A 26,956-nucleotide genomic window follows, 5' to 3' on the forward strand; every position below is an offset into this window, starting at 1 on the left:
GGCAGGCAGCCTGCTCTCCGCCCCGAAGGAGCTCAAGCGTTTCCCGTGCCAAGACGGGGCAGATAAGGAGCACAAAGCCGCGATTTTCACTTAGAGAGGAGCCGCTCTCATGTGATGCTGCCACCGGCGAGCCTTGTGACGAGGGCAGGGCATAAAGGACCATTTTCTGGCGAGTGCCACTTGGGGAAGAATTCGCTTTTTGTGTTTCCTAGGACATAAACAAACCCAGAAAGAGCTCTGCCTCCCGGAACAGCCGGGATTGGCGTGGGGCAGGGCGGTTTACAACAGCTGGGACACGCATCGGCCTCTGAGCTTTGAGACGCTATAAAGCTTTGACGTAGATGAAGGATAAAGGGCGTTTATATCTTACACACGCAACAGCCGATAGCAGCCCCAGTTTCACTTAGGGGGTGGTTTTATGAGGGCGGTGCCCGGGATATCATCCTGGCCTGCTGGATATTCAGGAGAGGTCAGCTCCCACGCCAGAGCCGCCTCAAACTCCTGCCAGGGATGAGGAGTGGCACGGAGACAGGGTACGGCGCTCCGGAGCTGCGCAGACAGAGCCAAGGTCAGGCTTGTTTCCCCGCATTTAGGCTACAGGGAAGGTCTCCCCGAAGGGTAAAGTCCGTCAACTCCCGATTTCTTCTACCTGCAGGTGTAGTGTTGTATTCAACCCGTACCACGACCTCAGGCATCGCCTGATGATCCAATTTGTTTCCTTTAGACTGTTAGGCAAATAAGGGAAACTCACAGCAGGAACTCCTGAGCAGAGGACGCTTGGCTATTCCAAAAACTGAGGTTATCCAAGGACTGATCTTCCACCCGTGAAGCTGTGGCTTCCCCTCCCACATCTGTCTGGTGACAGCAAGAGAGGAAAAAAAATTAATGGGATTGGCATTTTCCCTTCCGCGAAAGGTAGAGGCTGGCAGGCGTGAGATCAGCCGCAGTTTGCTGCGACTGTTTGGCTTTGCCAAGCGGCAAAACAGCCGCCAGAACCCGGCAGACGATCCCTAGCGCCAAACCAAGAGGAAAGTTACTCCTTTCAGTCAAATATAACACTGGAAACATCCCCCCCTTACCAGGGCAATCCCCCTCCTGGCAGCGGCGCAGGCCACGTCTGTCTCTTCCCCAGCAGACAACGTTGTTTTGTTCAGGGTGAAATTGTAATTTCGCACAATAGGACAGAGCGGAGCAGCCTCCGCCGCCTGCCAACGTTCCCAGGGCGGCACAGAGCGAGCTGCCAGGGGCCAGGGCAGAGCTGGCTCCAGCCCCTGAAGCTGCACTGACCACACAGGCACGATTTTGTAGGAAAACGCTTTGTTAATCTCAGCTTATTCCCTTATCAGACCGACCTTCAATTCTCAGATGCTATTTCGAGGATAAGGACGGAGACGGCTGCTGGAGAACGAGAAACAAAAGCAACAAGCCCCGTGAGGTGGATGAGCAGAAGTTGGCTGGTCAAAATGAGACTACTCTCAAAAACGACGTGGTACCTGCACAATTGAACAGGTAAGGGTCTGTCCTGTTAGCCCCAGACCTATTCCCACTCGGTGGGCTCTGGTCTGTCACAGCTCTTATGGGTATTTCCAAGCTCCCACTACAAGGAAACGCAAACCCCAAGCCTGGTTATGGATTTCTTCCCTGGGAAGGAGTCAGAGCTCCAGGTAAGCCGTTCCGGACAAAAACCACTGGAGGAGGACAGGGGGAATACACCAAAGCAGTATGAGCAGATCTAAAAAAAAAAACAAACCTTTTTTTTTTTTAATCCAAGACTCATGTGAAATTATACATAGATCTCCTGATGCGATATCACCAGGCTCTCCACGAGAGGGAGACTTGCTACTGCCGCAGCCAGCGAGGACCGCAGCGCCGGACGGCACTGGCAGCGCCGCAAAGCCGCCAGGCCCTGCTTCGCCCAGCACCGATTTCAGCAGCAGATGTTGCCCTCCTCTGCCCCCGATTTTAGCGCTAAGCGGTGCCCCCCCACCTCAGACCTCCACGATGAGGAACCCAGGATAGAGTAACAAAATGATTTATTCTCATTTCCTGTCATTGTAGAGATCAGTTATGTACAGAAACTGTAAAAAAACCTCAAGAGCCTTCTAAGAAGAGCAATTACAGATGCTGCTGGAAAATAAAATCACAGGTACTGGAAGGAACCGAGTCAGTTCGCCTTGATCGGGGGGGAATGAGCCTCTGAGAGCGTCTCTCTCCTCTTCAAATATCCTTGATGACCTCTTCAAGCTCCTCTTTCGTGTACATGTGGAACTTCATCCCGGGCTCCACTGTGGCAAGCTGAAAGAGAAGGAGCAAGGGGTTAAGTGCGCCTGCATATGTGAAGTGACAGTGTGGGGCAGGGAACAGAGAGCAGCCGCAGCAGACAGAGCAGCTGTTCCTTCTCGGCTGCCTGATCTGCCAGCCCAGCAAGATCATTCCACCCCGTAACACGCTCTTTGATTCCCTAAAATAGCTGCCTGCCGCAGAAATAGCTTTTAATTGACTCAGTCTCCTCATAGTAGCAGCAGCAGGGAACGTCTATTGGGAACAGGCAGGCTCTGCTTCTGCTTGCTGGGGAAAAAGACCCTGTTAATACCAGTCCTTCATCAAACACTCCTGGAGAGGCGCGGTTCTCGCTGCAGTTCAGCGTGGCCCTCAGCAGAAGTGCCTCTTCTCCTCCAGTAACCAACCAAAGGTACAAATCCTGGCCTGTTACGTGCCTTACGAGAACCAAGACAGCAAAACACTCAAAAGGAGACTGAGGGTTAGCTATGGGAAACTGAGGCAGAGGCAAACCTGCATTTTGATCGCCAAACACTGACAATAAGCAAGCCACGGTGCACCTTGCAGCTGCCTGGTGCCCTGTACCAGCAGGCCAAAGAAATCTCTTCCGAGGCAAAGCCCAAGGGACGAAGCTGGGGGACAACATACTCCGCCCTGCCCCTTTGCCAGGAGCGGAGGGAGGCAGCGTCCAGGGCAGACAGCTGAGACATTTCACGGGGCGAGCACCAGAACAAGAGATACTTGAAGAACGACAAGACTGGAGGAGGAATGTAAGCAGGACTTTGGTTCGCACCTAGCTCACGGCATGAGAGCCCACGATACAGACAGCTGCCGCGGGCGGGCAAGCCGGAAAGCTGCAGGAGCTAGCCAGGATGCTCCAGACCTCGCTCGCAGGCGCCCCTCGGCACCGGGCACGTATCTTCACTCTTAAGGGATCAAAGTGTTTGGTTGCAACAAGCTGAAGGAAAGCTGCAGAGGGTCCCGGCAAATCCCAGAGCGCTTCCTAGGCTTCTCTGCTTGGAAGGTCACCCATAAAACAGCATGAAGACGGTAGGACGTGCTTTTGGGGTAGAAGGAGAGTAGCCATAAGTCTTTTTCAAGCAGAAACGTCCCAAACACTCAGCCTGAGAGCCCCTGACAGCCCAGGTTTTATCTGGCATTCTCAGACGTCAGAGACACTTGCAGACGCCGCTTTAGGCCCCTCAAATCACCTGTATGGGTGCTGGCCTGACACCAGACCCGAATGGACTTGACAAGAGCCATATATACACCCCGAAACCCAAAGTAAGCATTCAGAGACACCAACTTCTCTGCTTTTCCATGTCTGCTCGAACCTGTGCCTCACCTTCTCCCTACAAACAAAAGCTTTACTCAACTATTCCCTTACAGGCTTCACAGGGAAGTAATTAATTTAAAAGCATAACATTGTTTAAGGCTCCTGACCTTTGCCGCCAACGGGTTTAAGTCTTCCACGACCACACTTCGCCCCTTCTCTTTGCTGCTAGATGGAAAATCCCATACAAGAGGGAGAAGCGGCTAGAGTAAATACACCGGAGCACCACATACTTCTAAAAGGCTAGAAAGCAAAGCAGCTACTTCAGGTAGAAGATTTTCAGCCAGAAGGGTGACTTGAGTCAATAGAGACCTTTTAATCCTCAGCACATTCTTCTCATACTTAACCCTGACATGATTCCTCAACACGTTCAGCGCTTTGCCAAGCACAGTTAAGCCCTGTTAAACGGGGACATGACATAAGGATACTGTACACACTCCTCTGCCTCAATTTCTTCGCACTGTACTGCAGATCTTCCAGAAGAGACCTGAAGCTGATCAAGAGAGAACCGATCAGTGCAGGTTGGGAGTGCATCTGGGGAAGCAGATTTCAGCCAGCTGGCATCATTTCTGGACAGAGCGTCTAAGTTTTCAGCGTGCTGTTGGCCCTTTCCCCCCCAAAGGAAGCCAGTTAATCATGTCAGGAAGGGTCCCCAGCAGCAGTATTTAATAAAAAAAAAATGGGGTGCGCACTTTTAGGCTGTTTGGGAAACAGGTTCCGAGTGCTCAGAGGAAAGGAAGGGGAGCACGGCAGGAGGAGAGCAGCTCAGGAGTCGGAATGACACGATTTGAAAAGGTCTAGAGTCTCATAACCCGCCAGAAATAGAAGCAAACTCTATACGCCAGCCTTGCTCATCATCTGTCCATTATCACTAACAAACTGGAAGGGTTTTTACCTTTGCTACCTAAAAAGGAGCATTACTAGTCTAACGAGCAGGGTTTAAGGGGATCTCGGAGAGCACTGCATGCTCGGGTCAAGCTGAGCTCTGCGAGCCTGGCTGCTTGCGGGCGAAAGCCGGAGGTTAGAGGAGCACATTCGTTCCTGGAGGCTTCACCTCTCTGGTCCTCCTGTCCAACAGATTTTTGGCACCGACCCAAGACTGAATATAGCAAGTCCAGAAGCTGTATAATTTTCATTCCTTCTAATATTACCAGTACCAGGGAAAAAAAGAATGGCTAAACCCAGGGGAAGAAAAAGCGATCCGGCTGGCACGACAGGTTCCCGCTGGCTGACTCGGCCTGTGTAAGGTCAGCAGGGGCTCCAGCCCACCCCCACGAGCATCGCTTCTGCCAGCACGCGTGGATCAGCCAGGCAAACGGGCCGGGCTGCACACCTCCAGAACTCGAAAGGAAGCTCCAACCTTTCCAACGTGCCACACACGACATGCTACAACGGGCAGCTTGAAAGCGCAAGAACATCTGCAGCCAGCCAGCCGTTGGCTTGGGAAGTCCTGAACTGCTCCACCGACTCATTCCTTGCGCTAGAAGCGGAGATAAGCCTTCTCCTCAGAAAGCAAGCGGGCAGCTTTCTCACCCGGATGTCTAAAATGCAAGACACTACCGAGACACTCGCTGCGCAGCCAGCAGGATTGGCACCGACGAAACAAAGACTACAGGCAGTGCAGTTTTCTGCTGCACACGCCGCAAGCCACAATCACACGCCGCTAACGGATTCGCAGTTACCTCAATGTTGGTTGCGTTCAGTTTCTCCTCCATAACTTGTTTCAGGATGACGAGGGAAGATTTGATTGCTTCTTTCAGCGTCATTGACTGTAAAACAAATCACTCATTAATTGCATTGTTGACACTCAAGCAAGTGCTTGTACGTTACCCCTTTGACTGCGAAAGCATGCTGCTGTCCCTCCCGCTCTTCTCAAATCCTTTAAGCTGTCACTGGCAGCAAATTTAAGAGCTTATCAAGTTATCTACAGCATCAACAAGAGATCAAAGCGCACTGTTCAGGCAGGACAGTGACAATTGCAAGGATGGCGACTTTCTGCTTCTGTATAACTTTTTACAAAGCTTAAGAACTGTTAATCTGGGCACATAAACTTTACTGCCAGGATCGGGACACGAGGGTCCGTTTCTCTTCACCAGTTACTGTCTATCAAGCTGTTCCCCCCAACAAGCTCCAGTGGGAGCTCCGAAAAGCCGGACTCCCTCTTGGCAGAAGCCTTCATGCTTTAATCACATAAATCCCCGCATGAGGGGGAACCAGAGCCAGAGGGCCGTGCAATATTCAAAGAGCAACGGTAGCTGTGTTTGCAGTAACTTTGCACTTCGAAGATGGTTAACAAGCCACGGAGCCCAGAACTTGGACAATTCTGCTAGGGAACAAATTAGGTTATTGATTCTTAGGCTGGAAGTCTTCACAGCAATCAACACCATCAATTGTGCTTTTTCATTACAGCGTTTGGTTTCTTACCACGCAAAACGGGCAGCTCCCTCCTCATGGAGGGAAGAAAGTTTCTATTTAATATCAAATAGGACCAGTACTTGCAGCGTAAAAGCCATTAACTTCACTGGCTTAAGAGATCTGGTGAAACGAAGCTGCTTGCTTTAGCTCCTTACGCTTCAGGCTGCATCCATACCAAGCCCTGATGCCGACCGGCAGTTCTTTTATTTATAGAGTACTTCCTGACATGGTCTTAATTATCATCCGCTAGAGGCAGAGACCGGCATCCCAGACACCAGTCTCGTGTTCCAGCTGCAGCCTAGGGGGAAGCTGCTGGTAGTAGTATCCTCGTTGTAGAAATCCTCATCCAGCAGCTCAGCACTGACATTAATCACAGGATCAACTGCCAAGGACCGAGCCCCACCCTGACAAGCTCACGCACCTCCTCTACAGCGCAAGAAGAGTCTTATGAATCGCTCATCGGGGAAGGAAACAAGCGAATCCTTGTAGGTCGTGAGGCATCTCTGTAACTTGTGAGATGTCAACCCCAAATCCAGCCTTTTACCTTATGGTAAACCTCTTGCAGAGAGCTCTGCGCGCCTTCCGAGGCGGAGCCGATTGCTCTGGCATCGCACTGAACAAACGTCCCCGACGGGTCCATGTGAAACCTGCAGGAACGCGGGAGAGATAATGAACGGCCGCTGCACCCCATCCCGCGCCGTGGCACCCCAAGGGCTTTCCCACCAGATCCACAGCGCTCCACAGAGATCCCTGCACAGCTCAGAGCTGGGAAAGAACAAGGGCTCCTCAGGAGCGACAGCTTGTCTGCCAACGCAGGACAGAACTCGCAGCAGCCCCTCGCTGTGTCCAGCCTCCTCCCTTATGCCCAGCGGCATCGGGGGACTGCTGCAATTAGCGATTAGCACAGCAGCAGGTCTCTCCTCCTGGCACGCAGAGGAGGTGACCAAGGTTTGCGGAGCGCCAGAGTCACCCGCAGACCCACGCTGGGCTGGTAAGCTAGAAGAAGAGCTATACACTCCTGACACTGCCCTCCATACTCACAGCAGAATCATTTTCTTTTTTATTTTCCCTCTTTTTTTTTTTTTTTAATGAAACCACAAAGTTTTCACTACTGCTCCTGGGAGGGGGACCGTGGGGAGACCTTATTGGGCTGGCTCGGCTGAGCTGTTCCCACCTCCAGTGGAGGCCGAGTGTTTGAAGCACAGGAGTTCAGGTTACAAGCGCTCCACCACCTCCCCAAGGAATGTTACAGCAGGCTCCACATATTATGTTACCGGTGGCTCTGCTAGTCCTTTAGGGAAAGGTAAGAATAAACTCCGGACGAGGAGAGCTTTAATGTCTCCCTCCTAGCCAGGAAACCACATTAAAAAAGCAAGGATTCAGTGAAGACACAGCGTTGTCTTCAACCCCGAACAAGCAGCCAGCGCTCAGGCTGCTGCAACCCGTGCTTTGAAAGGAAGGGTTTAAAAGCATTAACAAACACATCAGGTACATAATGGGATAAACCCCAAGTGTTTGGCTTAAGTACAATCCCAGAATCAAGTCATTAAAATGTCCTGGGAAGTTTCAGTAGAGGTTTTGTCTCTTCCCAGAGCTGGCCTGGATTAAGAGAGCCGAACTTACAGCTGGGGTCCCTTCTCATCAACTCCTCCAAAAAGCAGCGCGACGCCAAACGGACGAGACTGCAACAGAAAGGAGCCAACAGGTTAGGCGAGGCTGAGGGCGAAGTCAGAGGGGAGCCAACAGCACCTCCCCAGAGCACCCCCAGCTCCGCACCATCGCCCCTGGGTCTGCGTCCTCCTCCCCAAACTGCAGCGCCAGGTTGGACACGGCCTGCGTCACGCTCTCCACTGTCATGGTTTCGTTGTAGGTGAACCAGTGATTCTGCAGAAAAATAAAGCTTCAGATTATCGCCTTGTTCCCAAAATACGACAATCCTGGATCGTTCACGCGGCGGGCTGGGGCGATGCCCTGCGTAGCCACAAAGACAACTTCCCTCCAGCCCCTCCGGGCAGGCTGCCGGCACCCGGGGCACAGCCTGTTCAGCTGCAAGAGGGAAACACCAGGGAGAGAGTGGGAGGTGCAGAACAAGCTGGGAAGCTCGTGCAGGGATCCCCCAGAAACCTTGGGATACCTAGGCCTTGGGATGCCAACAGGGAAAACACAAGGCCAGAGCACTTGATGCCAGTATCTGTTTCTGAAGGGATGGGGTTATCTGGTTCTCCAGAGGCAGGAGGAGTGCTGGCATGCAGGAAAACTCCACAGAAGTCGTCTTTGCTACAGCGCAGAGATTTGTACCTGGGACCTCTGAGTACCCGAGGCACCAAGTAAATTTAAGGGGTCAAAATATAACCAACATAACCAGTCTTCTGTCAAAACAAAGTTAGACACACGGCGCCACACATTCACTGGAGCACATCTGCCAGTCCTAAGAGACCACTGGAGAATCCACCATAAGATTCTCACCACATGTGCAATACCAAAGAAGAACAAAAAATATGGGGGATACTCCCTCTGGTTGTTCTGCAAAAGGCCTATGAAGGAAGCTACACTCCCCACAAGCCTCCCACTCCACACCGGCTCCTCTGCTGTAATGATCTTCCTATGCCAGAGTCTTCTGAGATGCCCCTGAGACTAGTGCTGTTGTTTTAAGAGAAATATCAGGTCTTACCTGAGTCTCCACTCTTGCTTTATCAATTAAAGTCTTTGCATCAGCTATCAAGCCACTCATGGCACACCCTGGAATCAGAGAGGGAAAACACGAGTCAATTCACCGATTATTTGCGACGCACTCTTCCCCCAGACTTCCCAAAGCCCACGGTGAAATACAAAAGGCTGCAGGGCGGAGCGGGTCCCTCCGTGGGAGCACACAGCAGTGCCGCACCGCAGCTTGCGGGAAATGAAGGAGGGTGGGATGGAAACAGATTTGCTCAAGAGCGCGGATGGACACCCAGCTGAAGGGCAGGTACATAGCCGAGTTCTCCCAGTCACGCCTCCCACCCACCCCAAATCTGAACAGGTTAAAAGGAGACGCATTTGAGGCCTTCCAAGAGAAGCAAACCGACAGAAACACAACCTGCTTGGAAGGGGAACTCATTCATCCCCTCTGTGGGGAGGGCTGGCTAACCCATAGCTGGGGGGGATGCAGCAGGAGCCTCTGGCACAGGTCCTGCTCCAGGAAGAGAGAGGCTGTATCTCAAGCACACGGGAGGAGGAAATTAGACTCTTCAAGAGCTCCTTCCATGACCCATGTCATCAGCAACACGGGTATTTCGGAGGTCTCCTGCTTTTCAAGGCGACATATTTGGTAATGAGCCCGTCGCGGGCCCCCTCACGGTGCAGGAGGCTGCCGTGAGCGGGGGTACGGGCTAACATTAGTGCTCTGAGAGAAACTGGCCTCGAGTCAAGCCTTTTGCAGCAATTCCCTGCCCTCCCAGATCTAAATTTGGGATGAGCTTTCATGAGGGAGGTCACTGAGGCGGGGGGGGGGTGCTTCAGCTGCCTCTTCCTGCTCCTGTAACTATGTCCTGCTGGCCTGGAGCCTGGAAAACCAGCGACCAGGACCTGGTGTTCACTGGGAGGGATGAGCGTTCCCGCTTGGCTTGGCAGAGCTGCCTGCAGGGAAGGCTAGCCCTGAAACGCAGCTTCTGAAACTCCCAGGGGACAGAGTCTTATTATATATATATATCCAAAACTCGAGGGGTGCTCCCAGGGCTCTACCAGAGGAGCACCCAAAGCTCACTTCCTTCTCCTTACCTATGTGGGAATCGATTTCTACAATCTTCTCGATGCTGCTGGGTTCCATGAGCGGGGAGGTGATCCTCTTCTCCACGGCCAGGCAGACGCCCTCCGAGGTCTGGATCCCGATGGCCGTGGAACCGAGCTGAAAACCACCGCACAGTTACCACCACCGCACCCGAGACAGGGTCTAGTCACAACAGCTCACGTAAATATAAAGGGTACAATGCTAATTTCGACTTGTATTATTTGTAGGCGTTTTGTTTTGGAGACAATCGCATCACCAACACAGAAACCCACCCACCAGACTCTATGGCTTTGCACACCAAATTTTACATGTTACAATGAACTAGGAAACTGGGAAGGTTAAATCCGTGCTACTTCCCAGCTGATTAGTTCCCATCAGAACCCAGCAGGGCTGCTGCAGATCATTAATCTCTTCCCCGAGCAACATCAATTTTTACAGCTTAAAGCCTTATGAATTTAAAAGGCCTTGCGAATCTTCCTTTGCAAGACAGAAATTAAATTTCAAAGCGAGAGAGGAGGATTTCACATAATGGCCTTAATTCTGACTGCATCTGTACTTCTGGCTTGGGCGTTTCTCTTTCCATTAGCTCCCTTTTCTCCCAAGTGTCCTCGTATCCACAAAATTTACAACGGGAACGAGAGAGCATTTTGCGCACGTACTGTTTTCCAGGCAGCAGTTAATCGCCCGCATCCGAGACCACAGCGAGTTTTATCCTGCTCTGGCAGAACACCACAGTGTCACCACAGCCGTGAGCACAGCCAAGGGGGGGGTCAGATCTCGAGGGCTCCCACCAGCCCCTACCTGGCTCCCAGCACTCGCAGCTTTTCCACGCTGGGGAATTTACCGGAATAACTGTACCAGCTGCGGTGTGGAGATGCTGACTCCAAATATCCAAATCAGGTATAATTTTAGCAGCGAGTTTCCCCAGGTAGCTGCACCTATAACCACAGGCCTGGCAGGGGGGAATCTCCCCGTCGCAGACACTCGTGATTTTAGACGTTGCCCAACACTCCCGTCCTTTAAGCACACAGCCTGCCACAGCTGCACACAAACCCCAAGGGAAGAAGGGACACCCGATGTCATTTCAGATGTATTTTTGTTAATGAAGCTACAGCACACGAATAAAAACCCTTCCTACACCCCAACGCACGGGCACCACACGTAACGTGTTGCAAGAGCCTCCCCAGCTACAGCAATTTCGTCGGTAAGCTTATGAGCTGCTCTGGAAAAAAGGGAGAAGCCACAAGGCTTCCGTAGGATTGCTACTCTAGCAGATGTCTTTGTAATTACAAAGTCAGTATGGTGACCGACATCCTTCTGAGAGTTTTTACTTCCCAATGCCTTAATAAACATTATTACTTTTTGCCTCCTCATTTAAATAGTGCTTCAACGAGCTAAAGCAGTACGGGGAAGGTAAAGCCAGCACCCTCCTTTTCCCCAGTCCAAACACAGGCCTGCTCAGACCTTCTTCTTGACCAGTTTCCCCCAAGTTTAAACCTATTCCAAATCAACGTCCACATTCTCAGAAACAGGAACATTTATCAATTAAGAACACTTCACGTCCCAGAAAGGCCATTTGGCTCTGCGCAGGCGGGTTAGTTTGCTCGTAACCACCTTTACCTTCAGGTTTTAAAAGTTGCCTGAGCAAACAGTGACCCACTCCAAGCTGCAACAGCAGTGAGCTAAGAAAAGGAAAGTTGGCCTAGCGAGAGAAAAGTTGGCCACTTTGGGTTTTTTTTTTAAGGGACTCCGTCTTTATAAAGCCCACAGAGCAGAAGGGAACATGGCATTAGCTCAGGGAGGCGAGGAGAAAGCAGAGCGTTCCTCTGCTCTTAAATAAGTGTTTATGGACATGAAGGGGACGACATGGCGGTAGTGTGAACATCTGCAGGCAGAGTCACGGTGTACGGGCATTCAGGACCTCTCGCTTCACTATCAGCTTTGAGTAGGTTTGATTTAGAGTTAGCATGTTCGGATCGTGTTTGGTTTGAGGGTAAAGTGGTTGGTAGCAGGCAGGGAGGGGAACATTCCCCTGCATTTGGGGGAAATCAATGGCTTTTGATTCTTCACGACCCGTAAAAGAGCAGAGCTGCATGAGGTTTGACTGGATGGAAGGAATCGAACACCGGCACACGGCCCTCCGACTACAAACCGCAGGTGAAAGGCTGGCAAAGAGCTGCCAGAGCAGTTGCAGGCAGGAGCGGCGCCTACGGGGAAAGGCAGCAGCTCCCACTCAGCATTGCGTACTGCCCTGGGAGCCAGCCAAACCCTGCAGAGCGAGACCAGAGCCCCAATGAACAGAACCTGCCTGTTTTACCTCTGACCAAAGCCAGGCTTTGGGTTTGAAAGAGCCCTTAACGTCACAGTTTGGCAACCAGACGGAGCTGACGATACCTTTATGGCCTCGATGGCATACTCCACTTGGAACAGCCTCCCCTCTGGAGAAAAAGTGTTCACACCCCTGCAAGAACAACATCAGAGATGGCGTAAAGGGCAGGAAACTGAAGGTTGTCAAGAAACGCAATTCCTTATTCAAGAGCAATGGCAGGAAGGGTGATGCCAGCTGGGGACAGGTAACACAGGAGGGGCAGCTGGAACACATCACGGCTTCGCTGGAGCCTGTCACCCTCGTGGCAGAGGCTCGCAGGGTCTGGATTCAGGATGCTTACGGAGAAAGAGAACAAAAGAAATGCCAGCAGGTCTAGTTACAGGTCAGGAGGAGATTTGTTTTCATGGCACACTTCACACTGGGGATGCTGGAAGCATGCTGCCTTCCGACTCCAAACAGCGCTCCTTCTCTCAGCACCAGGAGACAGCAAGTTGTTGTTTTACAAGCACAGGCCCGCACCTTTCTCCGGATACCCCATCCCATCCCCACGCACCAGCCCAGCCTGACTTCCCCTGCTCCTCCCCTCCCACTGCACAAAGCAGATGACTCTGCTTTCCTCCGCCAGACCCATTGCGCTGGTGGCCAAGAGAAGCGCTGTGCCCGGGGACTCCATCCACACGCTGAACCCTCCAAGGGATTTCTTAAAAGCCACCTGGTTTCGAGAGGCATTTAGTAAGATAAACTACAGCCTTATGAGACACCCCCCAGGGACCCCGCACGCAACCTCCTCCCGCACCAGGGGCCTTTCAGGCCTGGAAGTCCCCTGTTCGTACGGGATGAGCCCTCCCTTCCACTGTATTTAACAGAACCGGGCTCTCCAAAACCCAAAGAAAATTAAAATAGGGGGTAGAGCCCACCGCAGGGCGGGGTGCCACTGCACCGGTGCCCGGCGAGACGGGAACCCCCACAGGCCCGGGCGAGGCAGGCAGTGGGACGAGCAGAGGCCCTCGGGCAGGGCCCAGCAGGGCTGCGGCCTCCCCGTCACCTCCTCAGAGCGGCCCCACGGCGGCTGCAAGCGAGACACCGGCCGGGGCCTACCGGGATGGGGGCGGGCGGTGACCGGCCGCAGGCCCGTGACTCAGCCGCAGGCCGCGGGCGGCGGGGAGGGCGCGGGAGGGAGGCGGCGGGGGCGGGTGGGCACTCACCGGTCGTACTCGGAGCGTGTGAGGAACATGGCGGCGACGGGGGGCGCGGGGGGACGCGGGGAGGGGGGAACGGGCGGCGGAGGCGGGAGCACCGCTCTGCCCTCGCCGGGTTCTTCTCCGCCGCTTCCTGCCAGCGGGCCCGCAGCGCGCAAGCGCCGCCCCGCCCCTTCGCCCCACTTCCCCCCGCGCCGCCTTCCCATTGGGCCGCGCTACCCTCCGTCTAGCCAATGAGAAAACGGGGAGGGCGGGCTCGGCGAAGAGGAGAGGGGAGGAGCGGTTGCCAGCGGGGATTGGAGGGAGAGCTGGAGAGGGGCGGGGCAAGGGCAAGGGGGCGGGGCCAGAGCGCTAGAGGGGCGGGGCGGGCTGGCACGCTGTGCGCACCGGGCGAGGGTTACCGGGCGGGGGGGACCGGGGCGGGGGGGACCGGGGAGGGGGGGCCAGGGCAGAGGCATCGGGATGCCCCGGGGTCCTCCGGGGCCGCGCCGGCGCCCAGCTCCCGGTACGGGGCCGACAGCCCCGTTACCGGCCCCGTTGGGGCCGGTAACGGGGCTGTCGGCCCCGTACCGGGAGCTGGGCGCCGGCGCGGCCCCGGGGCTCCCCGTTCCAGGGCTGAGGGGCAGAGGGCGAGCCGAGGGACGGGCGGACGGACACCTCCGCTGTGGGTCGGGTCGGCGCTGGGCGGAGGAACCGGGGGCGGACCGGGGCCGGGGGGCTGTCCCGGGGGTGTCCAGGGGCGGACCGGGGGACTTGCCGGGGGCGGGGCGGTGCTGCCCGCCCCGGGGGCGGTGGGGTTGCCGGTGGCGGCTCTGACAGCGGAGCGGTCCCAGCGGGCGGCGGAGGCAGCACCGACCGCCCCCGGCCCCGCCATGTCGGAGCCCGGTGCCCCCGCGGCCGGCGACAAAGCGCCCCGGCTCCAGGTAGGGCTCCGGTGCCACCACCCCTCCCCGGTGCCCGGGGCAGTCTCCCGGTGCGGCCCCTCGGTGCTCCGGTACACTTCCCCGGGGCAAGTCCCGGTGCATCCCCCGGTCCCCTCCATGCAACTCCCGGTGCAGCTCCCCGGTGTCCCGCTGCAACTCTCGGTGCAGCCGCCCGGTGCGACCCTCCCGGTGCAGCTCTCCGCTGTCCTGGTGCCGTGGCCGGTGCAGCAACCCGGTCCCCCGGTGCAGTCCCGCCGCCCGGGGCAACTCCCGTTACAGCCCCCCCCGGTCCCCCGCTGCAGCCCCCCGGGGCAGCCCCCCCGCCCGGATCGCCCCCCCGGTCCCCCGGGGCAGCCCCACACCCGTTGCAGCCCCCCGGGGCAGCCCCCCCGTTCCCCCGTTGCAGCCCCCCACCCCGAGGAGCCCCCCCGGGCGGTCCCCCCGGTCCCCCGGGGCACCCCCCCGTCCGTTGCAGCCCCCCCGGTCCCTCGTTGCAGCCCCCCGGGGCAGCCCCCCCCGCCCGGATCGGCCCCCCCCGGTCCCCCGTTGCAGCCCCCCGGTCCCCCGGGGCAGCCCCCCACCCCGAGCAGCCCCCCTGTTGCAGCCCCCTCGGTCCCCCGTTGCAGCCCCCCGGTCCCCCGGGGCAGCTCCCCACCCGTTGCAGCCCCCCCCGTCCCCCGTTGCAGCCCCCCGGGGCACCCCCCCGCCCGTTGCAGCCCCCCCCCGTCCCCCGTTGCAGCCCCCCGGGGCACCCCCCCGCCCGTTGCAGCCCCCCCCCGTCCCCCGTTGCAGCCCCCCCACCCCGAGCAGCCCCCCCCCCGGGTGGTCCCAGCGCCCCCCCCCCCCCCGTTGCAGCCCCCGGGGCCGCCCCGGGGTCCCGGCTCCCACCGCTCTCTCCCCGCAGGACCGCGTCCTGGGTGGGGTGCGCTGGGGCCGCCTCCTGGAGCCCCTGGGCTTCATCAAGGTGCTGGAATGGGTGAGTCCCCCCCCCATCCCGCGCCTGACCCCGGCACCAGGACCCCCCCCCCCAGCACCACCCCTTCCCCAGCACCCCTGGGTGCTGGTCCCCCGGGACCCCTGCCCAGCACTTCCCCCCCACCCCCAGATTTGGGGTGCCCCATTGCTTTCCTAAAGCACCCCCCCCCCGGGAGGAGGGGACCCCGGAGGCCCCCCTGCCCCTCCGGAGCCTCCCCCACCCCGGCAGCTCTGGGTGTGGGGACCCCATCCTGGGGGGGGTCCGGGGGAGTTGGGGTGCGGAGCCGCCCGGACGCCTGGGTTCAGGCCACGCGGCCCCCCCGGTGACCTTGAGCAGGTGGCTTTGCCCGGCCATGCCGGAGGGGACGGTGACATCGGGGTGCTGGGTCCCCGTCATTCCCACGGGCTCAGGGAGCACCAGGCGGGTGGGTGGGGAGGGGGGGCTGGGGGTCAGCGGGTCCCAGGAGGGGGGACCCCAGGGACGGGGGGAGCCAAGCGCCCGCGGCCCCGGCCCCGTCCCGGCCGTGCCATGAATGGCTCCGGGATTGTATTTCAGGGCGGCATTTCTGCGGCACGGCCTCGCCGTGGCCGGTGGGTTCCCAGCCGGCCCCATGCCCAGGCGCCAGCACTGGGGAAACTGAGGCACGAGGGGGGGCTCAGCCCCCGGGGAATGAAGCTGGACCCGTTTGGGCATCTCCTACCCGGAGGATCCGCGTTGAGGGGGCTTTTCCCGCAATCCCATGGCTCTTTGCTTTGGATAATCCCACCCAGGGCACCCCCTGCCAGCGGGGTGACCGTGCAGGATCAGGCCCTGCGTGTACCCCGAAGCCGAAAGCGGGAGGAAAATCCCCGGGGTGGTCGCCAACGCTCCTGCTTCCACCCTCGGTGCCGCACGTGGGCCTGCCCATCCCCACGGCGTCAGGCCTGGCCACTCAGCTTCCCCCCTTCACCCGGCTGGCCCTGGGAAGCCGTGAGCTCAGCTGGGATGAGTTGCCGGAAAACTATTTGGGAACGGCGTTTTCCCGGCACCCTCCGCCGGAGAGGAGAGCAGCTCCGCACCGAGGGACGGGAAATGGCAGCGGCAGCTCCCCGGGGAAGGGGAACGGATGGCGGCAGGATGACCCCGGGGGTCCCACCGTGGGGATGCTCCGGGCTTGCCGGAAACCAGCTCCGGCGCTCAGCACCGTGCCTAAAATTAACTGGGGGGTGGCCTCGCTGACCCTCCCCAGAGCATCGCCCCACGCCGCTGCCCCGTTTCCCCCCCCGGCCGTAAATCCCGGTGCCGGCGGCAGCCCCGGTGCTGGCGCACGTGGCCGACAGCTGTGGGGTGGCAGCTCGCCCTGCGCCGCCGCGGCCGCTGTGACAGAGCGCCATGGGGTGCAAACCCCAAGCGGGGCCAGTTGGGTGCATCCCACCCCAGGGTGGGGGGGTCCCCAGGGTCTCGAGCCGCCCCCCACACCCCGACCCGCTGCTCCTCTCCCGCAGCTCTTCGCCATCTTCGCCTTCGGGGCCTGCGGCTCCTTCTGCGGCGAGACCGGGGCGACGGTGAAATGCGACGGCGAAACCAAAGAGATGAGCGCCATTTCTGTCCAGTTCGGGTACCCCTTCAGGTGAGGGGGCACCGAGCCCGGACCCCCCCCTCCCAGGAACCCACCCCGGCGCCCGGCATAGCCCCACGGCAAGCCAAGGGGGACGCGGGGAGCTGGGTTGGGGTTCAACCCCATCCCTGCTGCTGGGACCCCCCGTGGGACCTCAGCCACGGTCCCTGTGGGTGGGGAGGTGCCGTGTCCGGCTGGGGACCCCCCGGCACTGCGGGGCATCCCCCGGCTCCGGTTCCCGACACCATCCGGGGGATCCTCGTTAATCAGGGAAGACAGGGATGGAGCCGGGCCAGCCGTGAGCCACGGTTTTAACCCCTTCCCTCAGCCACCGGCCCCGTGCCGGGGCACCGGACTGCGGCAAAGGGTCCAGGTTCCGACCCGGCAGTGGGTCCGTGCCCTCCATCCCCGGGGGACCACCCCAGCGCGGTTATTTGGAGCTGGCAGAGCCACCCCCATCGTCCCCTCCGTTCCCGGGCCACGCGATGTCCCCCTCCCGCTATCCCAGGTTATACCAGATCCCCTTTGAGATGCCGGACTGCGAGGGCGAGTCGGAGACCCGCACCCTGCACCTCGTCGGCGATTTCTCCGCTCCCGCCGAATTTTTCGTGACCCTGGGGGTCTTCTCCTTCCTCTACGCCATGGCGGCTCTGGTGCTTTACCTCCGCTTTCATTCCCTCTACGGCGAAAATAAGAAGCTCCCCTTCGCGGTAAGGCGGCCGCATCCCTGGGAAGGGACGGGACAGATCCTGCCCTGCTCCCCGCCGGCACCGGGGCTGAGCCCGGTGTCTCCATCCCGGTAGGATTTCTGCGTCACCGTCTGCTTCGCCTTCTTCTGGCTGGTGGCGGCGGCGGCGTGGGGCAAGGGGCTCACCGACGTGAAGGCGGCCACGCGGCCCGCCAGCCTCATCGCCGCCATGGGGGTCTGCCAGGGCCCGGAGGTGGTCTGCAACGCCGGCGCCACGCCGGCCATGGGGCTGGCCAACATCTCCGTGGTGAGAGCCGGGCGCCGGTGCATGCCGACGCTCACGGGCACACGGGGTATAGGCACCCACGCGTGCACATATGGACACGTGGGTGAATATACAGGCATGCACACGTGGGCACGTGTTTTTATTTATTTGCTTGGGGGAGAGATTTATGGTGCTTCAAGCCGGGCTCAGCGGCTCCCAGCCCTTGCGGGGGCACACGCGTGTGCACACACACACACATGCGTGTGGATGCCTGCACATGCTTGCCAAACCCACGCGCACGAACGCGCACCCATGCGCACACGTGTTCGCCTGAAAATGCACACGGACACATGAACACATCGTGCACACAAGCACGTACACGCATGCACACACGCGGGCGCGTGCACACACACGTACGCTCACACCCGCGAGGATTCCCGAGCTGAGGCGGGAGAGGGTGGTGGAAATGCGCGCACACGCGTGCCGTGGCCGCGGTGCTAACTCCACGCTGGTCCCACGGGACGTGGGAACCTTCCTGCATCCCCACGAGACACCCCCCACAGCCATAGGGGACCCCCATGCTGGGGTGGGCGGTGGTGATGCAGCCCCTGGTGTGGGCACGTGGGGTCCGTGGAGTGCATGGGGTGCATGAAGCGCATGGGGTGCCTGAGGTGCATGAGGTGCATGGGGCACATGGGGTGTGTGGGATACACGGGATGCGCAGGGTGCGTGGGGTACATGGGTGCGTGGAGTGCATGGGGTGCATAGGTTGTGTGGGGTGCAGGGGGCACAGGGGACACATGGGGCACATGGGATACATGGGGCGCATGGGGTCTGTGGGGTGCACAGGGTGTGTGGGGTGCATGAGGCACATGGGGCACACGGGGCACATGGGGTACATGGGGTACATGGGGTGCATAGGGCACATGAGGAGCATGGGGCGCGTGGGGTGCACAGGGTGCATGGGGCGCATGGGGCGCATGGAGTGCATGAGGTGCACAGGGCACATGGGGCACATGGGGTGCATGGGGCACGTGGGGTCCATGAGGTGCTTGGGGTGCCCAGGGCATATGGGGTGTGTGGGGTGCGTGGGGTGCAGGGGGTGCACGGGGTGCGTGGGGCATGTGGGGTGCATGAGGTGCGTGGGGTGCATGAGGTGCATGGGGTGCAGGGAGTGCACAGGGTGCGTGGGGCGCGTGGGGTGCATGAGGCAAATGGGGCACACGGTTCACACAGGGCACATGGGGTGCATGGGACACATGAGGCATGTGGGGTGTGTGGGGTGCGTGGGGCGCGTGGGGTGCATGAGGCAAACGGGGCACACGGTTCACACAGGGCACATGGGGTGCATGGGACGCATGAGGCATGTGGGGTGCGTGGGGCGCATGAGGTGCACGGGGTGCGTGGGGCGCGTGGGGTGCATGAGGCAAACGGGGCACACGGTTCACACAGGGCCCATGGGGTTCATGGGGCGCATGAGGCATGTGGGGTGCGTGGGGCACATGGGGCGCATGAGGTGCATGGGGCACGTGGGGTCCATGAGGCGCGTGGGGCGCATGAGGTGCACGGGGCACATGGGGCGCGTGGGGTGCATGGGACACGTGGGACCCATAAGGTGCATGGGGTGAAGGGGACGCATGGGGTGCATGAGGCGCATGGGGTGCACGGGGTGTACGAGGTGCGTGGGTCGCATGAGACGCATGGGGTGCCCATGGGGCGCCCGGGGCTGGGCCTCACCCATGGGTGCCCCCCGCCGCGGGGGGGTCTCTCCTCTCCCCCCAGCTCTTCGGCTTCATCAACTTTCTGCTGTGGGCTGGGAACTGCTGGTTCGTGCTGAAGGAGACGTCGTGGGGGGCGCAGCCTGGGCCCCCCGACAGCGCCGCCGAGCAGGGTGCCATCGACAAGCAGTAGCCACCCCGGGGGGGGGGGGGTCCCACCTGTCCCCCGGGACCTCGCGCCGGCCGCCAGCCCGGGGACGGGGTGTCGCTGGCCCCCGGGGTTGGAGCCGCGAGGGGTACGGGTGCTATGGGGGGGGGACGCGGAACCCCGGGGAGGGGGCATTAACCGCTGCTGCCTGGCTGTATATAGGGGTCTGCGTAACCCTGGGTGCCCCCCGCGGTATAGGGGGGCTCTGTGTGTAACCCCGGGGTGTCCACCTCGGCGTGGGGGGCGTATAAAAGTCCTGGGTACCAGCTCTATAGGGGGGTGCGTATAACCCCTGGTGTCTGCCTCTGTATAGGGGTACATAGAACACCCGCATGTCCTGCTCTGTATAAGGGTATGTACAACTCCTGGGTGTCCTGCTCTGTGTGCGGAGCTTTATATAGGGGTACACACAACTCCGGGGTGTCCTGCTCTGTGTATGGAGCTTTATATAGGGGGTACACACAACTCCTGGGTGTCCTGCTCTGTGTGCGGAGCTTTATATAGGGGTACACACAACTCCTGGGTGTCCTGCTCTCTATACAGAGCTTTATATAGGGGTACACACAACTCCGGGGTGTCCTGCTCTGTGTGCGGAGCTTTATATAGGGGTACACACAACTCCTGGGTGTCCTGCTCTCTATACGGAGCTTTATAGAGGGGTACACACAACTCCTGGGTGTCCTGCTCTCTATACGGAGCTTTATATGGGGGGTACACACAACTCCGGGGTGTCCTGCTCTGTGTGCGGAGCTTTATATAGGGGTACACACAACTCCTGGGTGTCCTGCTCTGTATACGGAGCTTTATATAGGGGTACACACAACTCCTGGGTGTCCTGCTCTGTGTGCGGAGCTTTATATAGGGGGTACACACAACTCCTGGGTGTCCTGCTCTGTGTACGGAGCTTTATATAGGGGTACACACAACTCCTGGGTGTCCTGCTCTGTGTACGGAGCTTTATATAGGGGTACACACAACTCCTGGGTGTCCTGCTCTCTATATGGAGCTTTATATAGGGGTACACACAACTCCTGGGTGTCCTGCTCTCTATATGGAGCTTTATATAGGGGTACACACAACTCCGGGGTGTCCTGCTCTCTATATGGAGCTTTATATAGGGGTACACACAACTCCGGGGTGTCCTGCTCTGTGTGCGGAGCTTTATATAGGGGTACACACAACTCCTGGGTGTCCTGCTCTGTGTGCGGAGCTTTATATAGGGGTACACACAACTCCTGGGTGTCCTGCTCTCTATACAGAGCTTTATATAGGGGTACACACAACTCCTGGGTGTCCTGCTCTGTGTGCGGAGCTTTATATAGGGGTACACACAACTCCTGGGTGTCCTGCTCTGTGTGCGGAGCTTTATATAGGGGTACACACAACTCCTGCGTGTCCTGCTCTCTATACGGAGCTTTATATAGGGGGTACGCACAACTCCTGGGTGTCCTGCTCTGTGTACGGAGCTTTATATAGGGGTACACACAACTCCTGGGTGTCCTGCTCTGTGTGCGGAGCTTTATATAGGGGTACACACAACTCCTGGGTGTCCTGCTCTCTATACAGAGCTTTATATAGGGGTACACACAACTCCTGGGTGTCCTGCTCTGTGTGCGGAGCTTTATATAGGGGTACACACAACTCCTGGGTGTCCTGCTCTCTATACAGAGCTTTATATAGGGGTACACACAACTCCGGGGTGTCCTGCTCTGTGTGCGGAGCTTTATATAGGGGTACACACAACTCCTGGGTGTCCTGCTCTGTGTATGGAGCTTTATATAGGGGTACACACAACTCCTGGGTGTCCTGCTCTGTATACGGAGCTTTATATAGGGGTACACACAACTCCTGGGTGTCCTGCTCTGTGTGCGGAGCTTTATATAGGGGTACACACAACTCCTGGGTGTCCTGCTCTCTATACAGAGCTTTATATAGGGGTACACACAACTCTGGGGTGTCCTGCTCTGTATACGGAGCTTTATATAGGGGTACACACAACTCCTGGGTGTCCTGCTCTGTGTACGGAGCTTTATATAGGGGTACACACAACTCCTGGGTGTCCTGCTCTCTATATGGAGCTTTATATAGGGGTACACACAACTCCTGCGTGTCCTGCTCTGTGTGCGGAGCTTTATATAGGGGTACACACAACTCCGGGGTGTCCTGCTCTGTGTGCGGAGCTTTATATAGGGGTACACACAACTCCTGGGTGTCCTGCTCTCTATATGGAGCTTTATATAGGGGTACACACAACTCCGGGGTGTCCTGCTCTCTATATGGAGCTTTATATAGGGGGTACACACAACTCCGGGGTGTCCTGCTCTGTGTACGGAGCTTTATATAGGGGTACACACAACTCCGGGGTGTCCTGCTCTGTGTATGGAGCTTTATATAGGGGTACACACAACTCCTGGGTGTCCTGCTCTGTGTGCGGAGCTTTATATAGGGGTACACACAACTCCTGGGTGTCCTGCTCTGTATATGGAGTTTTATATAGGGGTACACACAACTCCTGGGTGTCCTGCTCTCTATATGGAGTTTTATATAGGGGTACACACAACTCCTGGGTGTCCTGCTCTGTGTGCGGAGCTTTATATAGGGGGTACACACAACTCCTGGGTGTCCTGCTCTGTGTATGGAGCTTTATATAGGGGTACACACAACTCCTGGGTGTCCTGCTCTCTATACAGAGCTTTATATAGGGGGTACACACAACTCCGGGGTGTCCTGCTCTCTATACAGAGCTTTATATAGGGGTACACACAACTCCTGGGTGTCCTGCTCCTCTATACAGAGCTTTATATAGGGGTACACACAACTCCTGGGTGTCCTGCTCTCTATACGGAGCTTTATATAGGGGTACACACAACTCCTGCGTGTCCTGCTCTGTGTACGGAGCTTTATATAGGGGTACACACAACTCCTGGGTGTCCTGCTCTGTGTGCGGAGCTTTATAGAGGGGTACACACAACTCCTGGGTGTCCTGCTCTCTATACAGAGCTTTATATAGGGGTACACACAACTCCTGGGTGTCCTGCTCTCTATACGGAGCTTTATATAGGGGTACACACAACTCCTGGGTGTCCTGCTCTGTGTACGGAGCTTTATATAGGGGTACACACAACTCCTGGGTGTCCTGCTCTGTGTGCGGAGCTTTATAGAGGGGTACACACAACTCCTGGGTGTCCTGCTCTCTATATGGAGTTTTATATAGGGGTACACACAACTCCTGGGTGTCCTGCTCTCTATATGGAGTTTTATATAGGGGTACACACAACTCCTGGGTGTCCTGCTCTGTGTACAGAGCTTTATATAGGGGGTACACACAACTCCTGGGTGTCCTGCTCTCTATACAGAGCTTTATATAGGGGTACACACAACTCCGGGGTGTCCTGCTCTGTGTACGGAGCTTTATATAGGGGTACACACAACTCCTGGGTGTCCTGCTCTCTATACGGAGCTTTATATAGGGGTACACACAACTCCTGGGTGTCCTGCTCTCTATACAGAGCTTTATATAGGGGGTACACACAACTCCTGGGTGTCCTGCTCTGTGTGCGGAGCTTTATATAGGGGTACACACAACTCCTGGGTGTCCTGCTCTCTATACGGAGCTTTATATAGGGGTACACACAACTCCGGGGTGTCCTGCTCTGTATACGGAGCTTTATATAGGGGTACACACAACTCCTGGGTGTCCTGCTCTGTGTATGGAGCTTTATATAGGGGTACACACAACTCCTGCGTGTCCTGCTCTCTATATGGAGCTTTATATAGGGGTACACACAACTCCTGGGTGTCCTGCTCTGTGTACGGAGCTTTATATAGGGGTACACACAACTCCGGGGTGTCCTGCTCTGTATAAGGGTATACGTAACACCGGGGTGTCCCCCTCTCTATAGGGTATGTTTAAGTCCCCGGGGCCCAGCTCTGTACAGGGGCTGTGTATAAGCCCTGGGTGTCCCGCTCTCTGTAGGGGACGTATATTAGCACCTGGATGTCTGCCTCTCCATAGGGACATATATAAGCCCTGGGTATCCAGCTCTATACAGGGAGTAGTTAAACACCCGTTACTTGCTGATGCATAGGGGCTCTATACAATCCCTGGGTGCCCTGCCCTCTATAGGGGTGACCCCTGGGAGTCCTGCCCTGTATAAGGGCATAAGTAACCCCTGCTGTCCAACCCTATAGAGGGGTATATAGCACTTGGGTGGCCAGTTCTGTATAGGGATGTGTATAAGCTCTGGGTCCCCAGTTGGGTATGGGAAGCGTATATTAACCCCTGGCTGTCCAGCCCCGTGTCGGGGGTATATGTAACCCCCGGGAGTCCAGCCCCGTCCCAGCCCTCTATAGGGGATATATATAAACCCCGGGTCCCCATCCCTGTATAGGCAGTATATATCACCCCTGGGAGTCCAGCCCCATACAGGGATAACTTGGGTCCCCAGTCCATATGGGGATTATATACCCACAGCCCTGTATCAGGAGTATATGTTGCTTCCGGGAGTCCAGCCCCCTATAGGGATAACCAGCCCTGTATCGGGAGTATATAGGACCCCTGGGTCCCCAGCCCTGTATCAGGAGTATATATAGGACCCCTGGGTCCCCAGCCCTGTATCGGGAGTATATATAGGACCCCTGGGTCCCCAGCCCTGTATCGGGAGTATATAGGACCCCTGGGTCCCCAGCCCTGTATCGGGAGTATATATAGGACCCCTGGGTCCCCAGCCCTGTATCAGGAGTATATATAGGACCCCTGGGTCCCCAGCCCTGTATCGGGAGTATATAGGACCCCTGGGTCCCCAGCCCTGTATCGGGAGTATATATAGGACCCCTGGGTCCCCAGCCCTGTATCGGGAGTATATATAGGACCCCTGGGTCCCCAGCCCTGTATCGGGAGTATATAGGACCCCTGGGTCCCCAGCCCTGTATCGGGAGTATATAGGACCCCTGGGTCCCCAGCCCTGTATCGGGAGTATATATAGGACCCCTGGGTCCCCAGCCCTGTATCAGGAGTATATATAGGACCCCTGGGTCCCCAGCCCTGTATCGGGAGTATATAGGACCCCTGGGTCCCCAGCCCTGTATCGGGAGTATATATAGGACCCCTGGGTCCCCAGCCCTGTATCGGGAGTATATATAGGACCCCTGGGTCCCCAGCCCTGTATCGGGAGTATATAGGACCCCTGGGTCCCCAGCCCTGTATCAGGAGTATATATAGGACCCCTGGGTCCCCAGCCCTGTATCGGGAGTATATAGGACCCCTGGGTCCCCAGCCCTGTATGGGGAGTATATATAGGACCCCTGGGTCCCCAGCCCTGTATGGGGAGTATATATAGGACCCCTGGGTCCCCAGCCCTGTATCGGGAGTATATAGGACCCCTGGGTCCCCAGCCCTGTATCAGGAGTATATATAGGACCCCTGGGTCCCCAGCCCTGTATCAGGAGTATATATAGGACCCCTGGGTCCCCAGCCCTGTATCGGGAGTATATAGGACCCCTGGGTCCCCAGCCCTGTATCGGGAGTATATATAGGACCCCTGGGTCCCCAGCCCTGTATCGGGAGTATATATAGGACCCCTGGGTCCCCAGCCCTGTATCGGGAGTATATATAGGACCCCTGGGTCCCCAGCCCTGTATCGGGAGTATATAGGACCCCTGGGTCCCCAGCCCTGTATCGGGAGTATATATAGGACCCCTGGGTCCCCAGCCCTGTATCGGGAGTATATATAGGACCCCTGGGTCCCCAGCCCTGTATGGGGAGTATATATAGGACCCCTGGGTCCCCAGCCCTGTATGGGGAGTATATATAGGACCCCTGGGTCCCCAGCCCTGTATGGGGAGTATATATAGGACCCCTGGGTCCCCAGCCCTGTATGGGGAGTATATAGGACCCCTGGGTCCCCAGCCCTGTATCGGGAGTATATATAGGACCCCTGGGTCCCCAGCCCTGTATGGGGAGTATATATAGGACCCCTGGGTCCCCAGCCCTGTATCGGGAGTATATAGGACCCCTGGGTCCCCAGCCCTGTATCGGGAGTATATATAGGACCCCTGGGTCCCCAGCCCTGTATCGGGAGTATATATAGGACCCCTGGGTCCCCAGCCCTGTATGGGGAGTATATATAGGACCCCTGGGTCCCCAGCCCTGTATCGGGAGTATATATAGGACCCCTGGGTCCCCAGCCCTGTATGGGGAGTATATATAGGACCCCTGGGTCCCCAGCCCTGTATGGGGAGTATATATAGGACCCCTGGGTCCCCAGCCCTGTATGGGGAGTATATAGGACCCCTGGGTCCCCAGCCCTGTATCGGGAGTATATAGGACCCCTGGGTCCCCAGCCCTGTATGGGGAGTATATAGGACCCCTGGGTCCCCAGCCCTGTATGGGGAGTATATAGGACCCCTGGGTCCCCAGCCCCACATAGTGGGTATATAACTCCACTGGCTGTTCAGCTCTGTATGTGGACCCCCGGCCCCCAGCCCCGTATAGGGATATATGTCACACCTGACCCCCAGCCCTGTAGAGGGGTATATGGACCCCCAGACCTGTATAGGCAGTATATGTCACACCCGGGCCCCCACCCCTGTATAGGGGTATATGTCACCCCCGGCACCCAGCCCTGTATAGGGGTATACAGACTGCAGGCGCCCAGCCCCGTATAGGGGTATATGTTGCCCCAGACCCCCAGCCCCATATAGCGGTATATGTCACCCCCGGTCCCTAGCCCCATATAGGCAGTATATGGACTCCCGGCCCCCAGCCCCGTATAGGGGTTTATGTCACCCCTGACCCCCAGCCCCATACAGGCATTATATGGACTCCTGACCCCCAGCCCCATATAGGGGTATATGGATCCCCAGCCCCCAGCCCCGTATAGGGGATACGGACTGCCGGCCCCCAGCCCCGTATAGCGGTATATGGACTCCTGACTCCCAGCCCGTATAGGTGGTATATGGACTCCCGGCCCCCCGCTATGTCACCCCCAGCCCCCAGCCCAGTATAGGGGTATATGGACCCCTGACACCCAGCCCTGTATAGGGGTATATAGACCCCTGACCCCCAGCCCTGTATAGGGGTGTATGTCGCCCCCGGCCCCCAGCCCCGTATAGGGGTATATGGACTTCTGACCCCCCACCCCGTATAGGGATATATGGACCCCCTACCCCCACCCCATATAGGGGTATATGGACCCCCAGCCCTGTATAGGGGTATATGGACCCCCGACCCCTGCCCCGTATAGGGGTATATGGACCCC

General features: G+C 57.8%; 2 protein-coding genes across 2 annotated transcripts; one reads left to right on the forward strand and one right to left on the reverse strand.

The window, feature by feature from the left end:
* Nucleotides 1-1,963: 1,963 nt before the first annotated feature.
* On the reverse strand, nucleotides 1,964-13,383 carry PSMA5 (proteasome 20S subunit alpha 5). The gene is made up of 9 exons (XM_059831203.1): nucleotides 13,329-13,383; nucleotides 12,189-12,255; nucleotides 9,785-9,911; nucleotides 8,700-8,767; nucleotides 7,805-7,912; nucleotides 7,652-7,710; nucleotides 6,573-6,675; nucleotides 5,296-5,382; nucleotides 1,964-2,295 (listed from the first exon to the last, which is right to left on the reverse strand). Exons 1-9 carry the CDS (start codon nucleotides 13,355-13,357, stop codon nucleotides 2,218-2,220), a joined length of 726 nt encoding a protein of 241 aa, XP_059687186.1. The 5' UTR covers nucleotides 13,358-13,383; the 3' UTR covers nucleotides 1,964-2,217.
* Nucleotides 13,384-14,194: 811 nt separating this feature from the next.
* On the forward strand, nucleotides 14,195-19,682 carry SYPL2 (synaptophysin like 2). Its single transcript, XM_059831303.1, has 6 exons — nucleotides 14,195-14,245; nucleotides 15,150-15,221; nucleotides 16,706-16,830; nucleotides 17,327-17,528; nucleotides 17,622-17,813; nucleotides 19,554-19,682. The coding sequence occupies exons 1-6, from the start codon at nucleotides 14,195-14,197 to the stop codon at nucleotides 19,680-19,682; spliced, it is 771 nt and encodes a 256-aa protein (XP_059687286.1).
* The last annotated feature ends 7,274 nt before the right edge of the window (nucleotides 19,683-26,956 follow it).

The sequence above is a fragment of the Gavia stellata genome, chromosome 30 (assembly GCF_030936135.1).
Source record: "Gavia stellata isolate bGavSte3 chromosome 30, bGavSte3.hap2, whole genome shotgun sequence".
NCBI classification, from domain to species: Eukaryota; Metazoa; Chordata; class Aves; order Gaviiformes; family Gaviidae; genus Gavia; species Gavia stellata.